General features: G+C 42.1%; 1 protein-coding gene across 1 annotated transcript in view; it reads left to right on the forward strand.

Moving 5' to 3' along the window:
* Nucleotides 1-12,289, forward strand: part of ADCY8 (adenylate cyclase 8) — a 223,685-nt gene that overhangs the window by 173,661 nt on the left and 37,735 nt on the right. The window contains exon 13 of the mRNA XM_007101973.2: nt 4,970-5,048. Within this exon, the coding sequence (XP_007102035.2) occupies nt 4,970-5,048 (79 nt within the window). The remainder of the gene's footprint in view (nt 1-4,969; nt 5,049-12,289) is intronic.

Below are 12,289 nucleotides of genomic sequence, written 5' to 3' on the forward strand. Positions count from 1 at the left end.
AGGTTCAACAATTACCCGGTTGCACACGGCCAGTAGGTAACAGATCCGGATTCAAACTCAGGTCTTTCGGGCTCCAAAGTCCATGTTTGTAAATACTGCATACATCTCTCTTAAATCAAGATGAAGAATCTCTCACCATATTCCCAGGGTTCAAAGAAAGTCAAAACAGTTTCAAATTAGGTAAAATAGTTAGTGCCAAGAGATGTCCCATGGCCAAGCAGAAGCCAGCACAAAAGACGGCCAAGAGATGTAGGAACCAAATAGGCCACGTTGGTAGTAGAAATAAAAATTAAACCATCTAAAATCTATTCATTCAGAGGAAAACACAGCATTAATGGAACAAGCCAGGGCTTTGGCTTCAGATCCAGACTCTGTTGCATTGGAAAGTCTCTTTCCACCTCTGGACCTCACTTTACCCATCAGTGAAGTGGAGTAGCTACACTCTGGTATGGGACACGTGAGGCTCTGATGTGCCTGGCACATAGTATGTGATCAGTATCTGTTCCTTCCTATCCCCTCCTTCATTTTTAGGAGAAAGGTTTAGTTCTGAATTCTGTTTTGAGGTCTTAAGGAAAAACTGGCAGTTAAACTGTTAAGTAGGATTGTAAGAGTAAAGCATAATCCCAAATTCATTGCTGCTGACATTCAGGTGCTTTTCTCAGCTTCTTCCTGACTCAAGGTCAATTATCGGTTAGTCTTGTCTTCACTCACGCTCTGCTATCAACAGAATTAAATGAATAAGGAACGGAGGAGTTCGTTCAGCCTTCCCTCTCAGCTGCATGTAAGTCAGCGGGTCAGAAGGCAAACTGTGGACCCATTTGGCAGTCACAGTCTGCTCATGCTCTCGGAATTGAACCAACCCCGTAGGAGTTCACATTGGTTCAGGGCATTTCTGCTGGTTGTTCGTGAGGGTCAGGGGCCTGGGAAAGTACAGAGAACCTTGCACAGGGCAGCCTGGCTGCACCCACACTGAGATGATCCCGAATACTCAGACTCTCTGTCGTCTCATGAGGCCCCTCCCTGACAACCCCCCGTCTCCGTGGATGACACTGAGCCCCAAACAGGGGAGGCACCCAATATCTTATCCGTCCCTAAAGATTCATCCTCCTCAGCATCCCTTACAGGGAAGACTACGTCATGACATTTGTGAGTACAAGTTGAGGAGCTAAACCACCTGTGTTCAAATGCCATCTCCACCATCAACCAGCTGTGTGATCTTGAGCAAATTAATTAAAAGTGATGACCTCTCTAAGCCCTGTTTTGCTCATCTGTAAAGTGGGGATGATAATAGTTCCTATGTTGTAGGAATATGTGAGACATCAAATGTGATCATGGAAACTTAGCACAAGGTCTGGCGTAGCGTAAGCACTTGATGAATACTAACGAGTGTCATCAGACATGACCCCTTCTATACCACAAATACTGCTGTTCTAGAAATTTCCCTACTACCATCTCTGGACTGCTGTACCCTACCTGATCCCCCAGCCTGCACTCTCAATCCACCCTCCTCAAAGCCGTCAAAGCCCTGTGGTCAACGCATTATCCTTCTTAAAATCCTTAAGGGTCTCCCTGTTGCCTCTAAGGAACAAAAAGTTCAACCTGCTTATCCAGAACGTCCAAGCTCTCCCTGGAGTCCCATCGACTCCTCCAACCTTATCTCCTGCAGCTCCACGGGTCACCATTTATAGCCCGTATTCTAGCCACAGGAAACCACGTGCCGGTTACCAGATTCTGCACACACCTCCCCTGCCACGCCATCATACTCAAGGCCCTCGCCCCTCAGGGAAGCCCACTCTGATCATTCCTCATTTTCTAATCTGTGCACATAATTTTTTATCATTGCACTTATCCCTGTCTGTTCCAATCTTTAATTGCCATGTCTTCCTCTTCCATTAGAATAGGAGTTTTGAGGGCAAGGGCCATTACTCATGTTCATATTTTTGGCACTTAGTGGAGTATCTGGCAGCAGGTGTCCAATTAAATGTTTGCCGAATGAAATATGAGATGAATGAGTGACTGATAGAAATATTATTTCATTTAGAATCATATTACACCGCTAGTTCACGGTAAGCTAAGCGTCATCTATCTACAACCCTATGATTTTTGCTCACCATTACCCGTAAACCTTGTGTTCCCCATGCTGTAAGCACAATTTGCTTTCGGACTTAAGTGTCATACCTTTGTTGTGGGCTTTGGTAGGCCCTGCAGATTCACAGACGAATAAGACACTTAAGGAGCTTAGAGGCAAGTACTTATAAGTAAGTGCATGTAGGAGGGCATGATAGCTACAGAAAAAACATCGTTGAGATCTGGATCGATAGCCAGCCTTCACCATTCACTAGATCTGTGAGTTGGAGTGTACCATCTAACATCTGAGTCTCAGTTTCTGCTTTACCAGAATAGGGGTAATAATATTTTAAGTGTTGCTATGACAATTAAAGCAGGCAATGTATGCAAAGTGTTATTAGAGGTATGACAAAATCAGCGCTAAGCAAATGCAGTCATTAGTATGGCAACAGAATAAAAGATAAATTCAAACTGGCTGGTTTATTTGGGGTTTCATGAGGGGAAATGGGGGCTAAAAGCTACATTAAAATTTGGCTTCAGGTGCTCCATGGCTAATGCTCCAAACTTGGTGCCTGAGATGTGAATTCTCATCCTGGCTGGGACACAAGTCAGCTGTGTGACCTTAAGCAAGTGCCTTCTTCTCTCTGGGCCTCAGTTTTCAACCAATAAATGAAAAGGCTTGCAAGGACTATTATATTATGTATGGTACACATAATATGGAATTGGATGAATCCATTAAATTCACATTGTAAAGTATTTAGTTACACGGAATTATTTTCATAATACATACTAAGTGCAAAAGTAGGTTACAAAGCAGTATGAACTATGCATACAGTTCTAAATTTGTAAACATAAATATATTTTTGCATAAAGGAAAAGGAAATGACACTGAGGTGATTCCAAAATATTAACCATTGTTTTCTCTGGGTGGTAGTCTAAAGGATCATTTTTATTTTTGTTTTTTTATTTGTGAATTTGTATTAGCTTCCAAATTCACTACAACTAGAATGAGTACTTCTATAATGATTAACACTCAAATTAAATATGAATTTTTTTAAGACATCAGATAAGATGATCTCTAAAGATTGTGGTATCCTTGAGAATCACATTATTCTACATGTGTTTTCACTTAATATGTCCTCTTCTATGAGCATAGGGAGAGGATAGTATTAATTTAGTCATTTTGTTAATACAAATAAATTAGTTCAAAATGTCCTGGGTTTTATGTCTCTGCCACCCAAAATCTAGCAGATACTGTACAGATTTCAGCCATTTGGCTCTCTTTGGAATTTCTTCAAACAGTCATAGAAGCTACAGAAAAAGAAAAAATCCCTTCTAAATTCAAATCACAGTTCTTTCTGGATGTTCTTTGGCCAGGCTGACTTACTGTGCATATTTTGTAGTCTCTACTCAGGTCATACTTTTTTCCATCTGAAATACATCCTGAAGCCTCAAAGACCATTCATAATTTTCCTTTACTTCTCTTCCGAATTTGATCTAGCCACCTCTCTATTTTTAGTCAACCACCGCTTTCAAAATGATTCAAGAGGTGTTTAAAACCTTTCAAGAGGTTTTCTCTTGAAAGTGTGTTTTAAGTGATAAATTGCTGAGCTTTACAAAGTCTTCTGCATCACAAAGAAAAGGATATCAGAAGTGCCAGTCAGAGCAGGAGTTTATTCACAAGGAGCTAAACATAGGACATCTCCCATTCAAACTAAGCCGTGTGAACGAGTGATTTTGTAAAACGCCACCACCAGGGGCAAGATGATGTGCTGGGAGCTTTAGGGGGTAAAGAGAGGGAGACATGGGCCACACACCATGCCAAACACGCGACCAAGATTTGGTCAATTAATTCTCACAATTAGGAAGGTAAACGCAGTTAGGGTCTTTCACAGGGCAATGAGCTGAGGCTCAGAGATATTAAGTGGCTTGTCCAAGGTCAAACCACTGGTCAGCAGCAGACCCGAGAGTGGAAGCTGGGTCTGCATGTATGCTTGTGGTTGGGAAGCTGTAAAACAAAAGAGTAATAATGTGATCTGGCTTTAATGATAAAAAATATTCTAGCAGCCATGTAGAAAAGAGATCAAAGAGGGTAACAACAGTGCCCAAAATTGAAATAGGAATTTATATAAAAACCTAAGTGTGATTCTTTTAAATTTATTTCTTTATTTATTTATGGCTGTGTTGGGTCTTCGTTTCTGTGCGAGGGCTTTCTCTAGTTGTGGCGAGCGGGGGCCACTCTTCATCGCGGTGCGCGGACCTCTCACTATCGCGGCCTCTCTTGTTGCGGAGCACAGGCTCCAGACGCGCAGGCTCAGTAGTTGTGGCTCACGGGCCCAGCTGCTCCACGGCACGTGGGATCTTCCCAGACCAGGGCTCGAACCCGTGTCCCCTGCAATGGCAGGCGGATTCTCAACCACTGCGCCACCAGGGAAGCCCTAAGTGTGATTCTTACAGCACTTAGAACAGGGGCTGCCACGTAGCAAGTACCTTGCCTGCCTCTTCTATAGGATAACATCTAAAGAAAAAGAGGGGATGTCTGTCTTCACATGGATTTTTGTGACAAGAAAGTATAAGAGCTCTTTGAAATCTAGAGAAAGTGTTTTGCAAATAGAAGACATCATTATTAATGAAAGACCATTGTCTAGATGCTGGATTCTAGAGTCTCCCAGCAGGAATGACCTATGTGACCTCGTACCCTTGGGGATTAACTGAGTTCTGAATTAGCCTGTATGGAAAGCCTTATAGAGAAGCCCCTATCATAGAGTGGGAGCTCAAAAAACAACTGCCTCTTTCTTTTCATCCCACTCCAGTCTGAACCTCAGTTTCCTAATGGGCCTCCTTGAGGTCCCTCCATGTTTGTCAATAACCACACCACCATTTGCATTTCTTCTTCCAACAGAGATTTCCTGGGGACCAAGGAGGCGTCACTGCTGCTGATGGCCATGTTCCTCCTCGCTGTCTTCTACCATGGACAGCAGGTAACCTGACACTTTCCTCTAACGGCCTTTGATTACCTGGCATTTCCCATTGCCGTAAAGTTCACCTGAGAGGCAGCCACTCAGCTCTGCAATAAATGACTTCTAGATGCTTGCAGCAAGTGGTGATTCTTTTTTTCTTCTTCCTCTTTTTTTTTTTTTCCTTTGGCCTCACTGCGTGGCTTGCAGGATCTTAGTGTCCTGACCAGAGGTTGAACCCGGGCCCCGGAAGTGAAGGCGCCAAGTCCTAACCACTGAACCTCCAGGGAATTCCCAGCAAGTTGTGATTCTTAAAGAATCAATTCCTAGTATGCACCACTTAGTAAAAAACTAAGATGGAGATGATTTGGAGAGCAATATGGTTTTCATTCCCTTTAGGTATATCTCTTTCAATAAAACTATTGTTTAAAAAAAAAGAGCTTTCAATTTCTGCCTGAGGCAAACTGGGACCCCTCCCAGTTCTATTACTATAGGAGTTGTGTAAACTAGGTAAACATTCAGGTTTGGGGTTTTTTTGTTTTAATTTTTATTTTATACTGAAGTATAGTTGATTAACAATGTTGTGTTAGTTTCAGGTGTACAGCAAAGTGATTCAGTTACACATATACCTGTATCTGTTCTTTTTCAAATTCTTTTCCCATTTACATTATTCCAGAGTACTGAGCAGAGTTCCCTGTGCTGTACTGTAGGTCCTTGTTGGTTATCTGTTTTAAATATAGCAGTGTGTACATGTCAATCCCAAACTCCCAATCAGGTCTGAGGATCATCCGGGCCAAGGTTCCAATCCTGCCCTGCGTCCCAGAAATGTGTGGCCTTGGGCAAGTAACTTATCTCCCTGAGCCTCTGTTTCCTCCTCTCTAAAATAAGATAGTAATACCTGCCTAGGGCTGTTCTGAAGCATCATTGGAGGTGATTGCATGCAGCATTTTGAGCACTGCCTTTTACAGAAATAGAGGAAGCGCTTCATCACTGATTTGTCCTGAGTAGATAAAGTGCCTACCGTATCGATGCCACTTCCCCATCTGCCAGGATCTAGGGTGGGCACCATGGATAGCACTGTGCAAAATCCCATCCCTGGCCCCAGGGGCTCCTGTCTCCTGGAGGAGAGCGGACCCTAAATAATGCAATGGGGGCTGTGCTATGTGTGGACCAGACTTGTTCAAGGACTTCACGAGTCAAAGAAGCAGGAAATTATTCTGCATGGGAGCATATCATAACAGGCTTCACCCAAGAGGTGTCCCCTGCTCTCCACGACCGGTCCGATTTCTCCATGCAGACTCAGACCATGAATGCAGTAACATTCCTCACCTGGGGAGATTCTCACTTTCCGGTAGAGCCAGGCCCTGTCTGCTTCACTGCTGTGCTCTGGATCTCAGTCCATCTCTCTTTGTGGGTGCTTCGAAAAAGTAACCAGGAAAGGAAAAAAACCAAACAGGAAGACTCTCAGCCAGAGCAGAAATAGAAACATACCACTGAGAAATCACCATGGAGACAGGGAGGTAACGCATCCTGAGAAACCAGGGATGAAACAGCTAAAAACCTAGAAGCTGGGGATACATACGTAAGTTATTTGTAATAAAGCGGGATGGTAAAATGTAGTCAAGGGGAAAAAAGAGTAAATAAAACTTGGCAATGGAAGAAAAGGGGGTAAGAGTTAATATGCATCAAGCTCCTACTATGTGCCTGGCACTTCACCTGTGTTATCTCATTGGATCATCTCAACAACCCTAATGGTCGTTATTAAGGATCCTGTTTTACAGATGAAGAAAGTCAGGCTACTCAGCTAGTAAGTGAGAGAACTAGAATTCAAACCCAGATCTGTCTCCAAAACCCACCTTTCCACCTTCTAGATTGGGGAAAGACAGAAAGAATTGTCTGCATATCTTCACAATGCCAAGGGCATTCAATCCTGCAATATGACCTTACCTTGCTTTTCAATTTTAGCTGAATTTATGGTGAAACAGTAAGCCAAATGTCAAAGTCTGGCCCTTTGCAGAATTCCTATATTTAGGTCTTTCTGGTTTTCTATGAGAGCTGGGGTCATGTCCTCCACATCTTGATGGCTTCTAGTTACAGGAGAGGACTCCTTAGTCTGACATGCAAATGACAACCCATTTGAGGGCCGTGAAGACAGAATCAGACAAGGCAATCCTATAGAAGAACATACGTACACTCCATCACACAGGTTTTAAACTGACAAGTGAGAAATTCTCAGAGAGAGCAAGTTCAGAGTAGGGGTCTTCGTTCCATGATAAGAAGGATGTTTCTATCTTCTCTGTCACCTTAAGGAATTCCTTTGTCCCCTCTCAGTGCTCCCTTCCTCGAAACCTTTCTAACATTCTGATTCAGTTTATTCTACTCTCCGTTTGTCCTGGGAAAGCAGATAACCTCATCACATGAAGATGGGTATAAAGTAAGAATTTATAAGTGAATAGTGAGGGCCTGAGTGCTCAAGTGATATCTGATTTCTTTTTTCTTTTGAACTTTCAAAAAAGGTTTTGAAATTATGTAACTACATCCCATAACTGTAGCAGTTACAGATGTAAGCTTGGGAGTGGGGTAGGTAATTATTCAAACCCCAACTCCGCCACTCAGTAAATATGTGACCTTCACTAAGTTGCTTCATTTTCTGTCTCAGTTTTCTCACCTGTAAAATGGATACGATAATAACAGCTTTTATAAGTTTGTTATATAGTATTACATGAGAATGTGATTATAATATACCTCTCCCAGTGATCTGCACGTAGAATAAGTGCTCAAAAATTGTGGGCCATTAATATTTTACTCTGAAAGCAAGAGTCTGAGACAAACAGGGAATTCCCTGGAGGTCCAGTGGTTAGGACTCTGTGCTTTCACTGCTGAGGGCCCGGGTTCAATTCCTGGTCGGGGAACTAAAATCCCACAAGCGTGCAGCACAGCCAAACAAACAAACAAACAAACAAACAAACAGAGAAAGTATTATTATCCATTTGTCCCAAGGCAGGAGCAGAGGCTCAAGTCACCTGAGGTCACAAAGACATAAGGAGGACCAGACAGAAACAGGAATCCAAACGCTTGAACTTCTAGGTCCATTGACTTTCCACCGTGTTCCGCTGCCTGTCTGTTAGAGGATGCTTTCTGCAGGAGTGCCTCACTGGGAACTAAAATCCCACAAGCGTGCAGCACAGCCAAACAAACAAACAAACAAACAAACAGAGAAAGTATTATTATCCATTTGGTCCCAAGGCAGGAGCAGAGGCTCAAGTCACCTGAGGTCACAAAGACATAAGGAGGACCAGACAGAAACAGGAATCCAAACGCTTGAACTTCTAGGTCCATTGACTTTCCACCGTGTTCCGCTGCCTGTCTGTTAGAGGATGCTTTCTGCAGGAGTGCCTCACTTCGGGTGTCATTTCATAACATCCATCAGAGTCCTGTTCATCCGGATCAAGTGTGTCTGCTCCTGGGTTTGCCACCAGCTTCCACCGTTTTCCCTCGTGCCTCAGAGGCCCTCTATTTTTATTAAGGCTGAACGATCCCCATTGATGCCTGGTATGTAGCAGCAGCCCAGCGGGAGCTTGTGTAATTTTACACCTCCAGAGTGACAGAGGCGGTTAGGTCACTGAATCATTGGGAAAGCTCGTCCTGCACGCATGAGGAGCGATATGCCAAACACGTCCTCCCCTGAGGCAGGTGAACCCCCCAAACGCTGGACGGAAGAGAGCAGACGGGCAGGTGCCTCCTACCTCGGGCCTGACTCACGTGCAGCCCTGAGATTCGGGCTTTGCCTCAGCATCTCCATTTAGAGCAGAGGAAGTCACACCCGTGCACGGAGACTGAGATTAATGAGGTCAGGTCTCCAGTCACTTACTTCTAGGTCTGATAAAGACAGGGGCACTGGAATTGTGCAGCTTAGAAAGAAAGACCCAAGCCTTGGAACGAAATTCTTACGTTCGCATCCCAGCAATGCCGCTGGGAGAATAGGTGACCTTGAGATGCTCAACAGCCCAGACCTGCCATTTCTTTACCTGCAAAATGAAAAGTCTAATAGTTGTCTACTGAGAGTTGGAGAACAGCTGAATGAGGTCATAGACATAGATTATAGGGGTTAAGAGCCACAGCTTGGAGTCAAAATGCCCTGAGTTCAAATCCCAGCCTCTATTCGTGAGTCCCTGGGCACCTGACTTCACCTTACTGTGCCTCCATTTCTTCAGCTGTGAAATGGGTATAATAAAGTACCTACCTTGTTGAGCTGTTGTGTGATTAAATGACCTTCAGTACTTATGAAGTGCTCAGAACAGTGCCTGGTTGGTCCGAGGCAAGAACCCGGCCAGTGTTAGTTATCTTTCTGTGATAAGAGCCTGGCACAAAACATATGAAAAATGTGTTATTAGTTCCCTTGGTACTCTTTTCATGTAGCCGGTTCCTAAATAGTTTGGTAAAAATTAGGAGAGTGCACTTCCAAATCAACTGACATTTCTTGAGCAAACGCTGAAGAAGTTCACTTTTTAAAACGCAGTGTCCATGCCTTGGTTTTGCTTTGCTTTTATCTTCACGTCTGCTCTGACCACACTGTGTTGAAATGATCTCTTTCTTTTTTGTGCTCTCCCATCACCACTCAGCTGACAAAAAGACTGTTTTGCTTATCTGCACATGCCCAGCCCCTAGCACATAGTAGGTACTTAGTAAACTGAAACGGAATACTTTCCTTCCGTGGACGTCTGAAAAATATGCGATGCATGCCTTCACGAGACTGGCTTTGTGAAGAGATAGGACTGTACTTGGACTAAAATATCTCTTTATGAACATGCCTCAGATGGCAGTGACCTGTAGTCAAAATGTAAAGTATGTTCTTATCTTGCAACTGGAAAATTCTTGCTTAAGTCAACTTCTGGCCTCCAGATTTCCCTACTCATAGTTTTGATTTAAAGTCAGTCGGATGAGAGTATTTCAACAGGAAAGAAATTTTAAAAATTATCTCTTGCTTTAACCAATACTGCATTTTTTAAGGGTGGAAATGAAACATTTCATTTGGAAAAAATTGTGGATAAAAACCTGTCCTGCAACTTGACAGATCAAAACTCGATTGTCTTGAGTCTGGAGGGGAAAAAAAAAAAATGAAAGCATAGTTTCCATCAGATTTCACCCACAGACACCTTAAAGTCATAGTAATACTCGATAAATCTACATTTTAGACATTTCCGAATTCTTTTGCATACATCATGTCGTTTGGTCCATACGATAGATCGTATGATAATCCGTGTCTCGCATTAAACGAGATGAAGGCAATTATCCTCATTTTTTAGAAGGGGAATCAAAATACAAGAAGTTGAATGAATTTCCCAGTCACACAGCAACGTGGTAAAACAGGACTAGCATTCTTTTCTACAACCTGCAGCCACCACTTAACGTTTTTACAAATTTATTCTTATGCAAAATTTTAAACATACGAAAGTATGTAAAATAGTGTAATGAACTCACAGCTTCAACAGTCACCAACTCATGTGCAGTCTTTTTTCATCTACATCCCTATTTATTTTGCTCACTGCTCCTTCCCAATTATTTTGCAGGAAGTTCCAAATGTCCTGTCATTTCATCTGTAAATAATTCAATATGCATCTAAAAGAGAATTTCAGCCTAATCACAATACTATTAACACACTTTAAAAAATAAAACAGGGGCTTCCCTGGTGGCGCGGTGGTTGCGCGTCCGCCTGCCGATGCTCGGCCTAATCACAATACTATTAACACACTTTAAAAAATAAAACAGTAATTCTTTCGTATGTTCAAGACTTTAGGCAATGTTTCAATTTCCTAATTAGTTTATATTTTTTTAAGTTTGTTTCAGTTGGGATCCAACTTAATTCCATATATTGCCATTGGTTGATACGTCTCTTATTTCTTTTTAATCTATAGAACCACCCTCCATTTTTTTTTTTTTTTTTTTTGCGATAGAAATGTCTATTGTTGACTGCACCCTTTATAGGGGTATTTAACACATTCCTCTGTCCTTTGTTTTTCCTATATTGGTAGTTATATCTAGAAACTCGGTGAGATTCAAGTTCAATTTTTTTCTGCAAAACGATTTAATTGGTTAATTTTGTGAACTACTATTAAGAGGCATATAATATCTGCTTATCTCTCTTTTGTGATATTAGCAGCTATTGACAATAATAACCTACATTCATTTATATTCTAGGTAGTGATATTCCAATTCTATCAATATTTCATAAGTTGCTAGCTGGGATACATTTTTAAAGAGAACCTTCTCCTCGCCAACTAGTTGTTACCTTCAAGTACAGTTCACAAAGCAAAGGCAGGGTAAATGCTTAATTTACCTATAAATTTTTTCCAAGTTTCCCAATAAGCTAGTTCCTGAGCATCATCAAGGTGCGATCAATGAGGTTTTGTTTTTTAAGTGTCACTATGAACTTTTGCATTTTAACATAGGTCTTTCATTTCGATCCACTGCAATTATTATTCTTATTAAAGTTCAACTTGACATATATTTGACAGTGGGGTGGTCTACTCCTTTCAACATAACCCCAGTCTCCGGTAGTCTACTTGCTTTCTGGTACCAAAAAATGTTCCAGGCTTGTAATTTTCCTCCCTAAATTTCAGCCTTCTCTGCAAAGGGTACAAGGTCCCTTTTGTAGGAATTGATATTTTGAAACCACAATCTGGACCCTGGGATGGTTCATTGCTACTAGGTTTTCATTGTTTCTAGACCTTGATTTCAATAGGCAGAGCCAGGAAATGCATATAGATCATAAGTTCATAGTGATACTTTCCAATTTTCAAAGGACAATAGACTTTGGACTTAATCTCATCAATCTTATATCTGCATCTCCTTTTTCCCTTCCCAATAATTCGAGTTCTCAGTGACACCAACACAGTTATTCATTTGCTTTATCCTATAATTCAGATACCATAATCTAACAATAATACTACAAACACCACCACCTACAAGCTGATTGTTATAAATGCTTTTAAGATTCTTGTTGCACTCTTTCTAGCCTCAGAGTATTTCTTCCTACGAATGTGCCGTCAAATTATTGTGTTAAAAGGCATTTGGAATACTTCCTCTCTGTGTGGTCGTACCTGTAGCTTCATTTATTTGTTTGTTTGTTTTCACAGAGCTTTTAAAAAATCCATTTAGGGGCTTCCCTGGTGGCGCAGTGGTTGAGAGTCCGCCTGCCGATGCAGGGGACGCGGGTTCGTGCCCCGGTCCGGGAAGATCCCACATGCCGCGGAGCGGCTGGGCCC

The sequence above is a fragment of the Physeter macrocephalus genome, chromosome 15, assembly GCF_002837175.3.
Source record: "Physeter macrocephalus isolate SW-GA chromosome 15, ASM283717v5, whole genome shotgun sequence".
Taxonomy (NCBI): Eukaryota; Metazoa; Chordata; class Mammalia; order Artiodactyla; family Physeteridae; genus Physeter; species Physeter macrocephalus.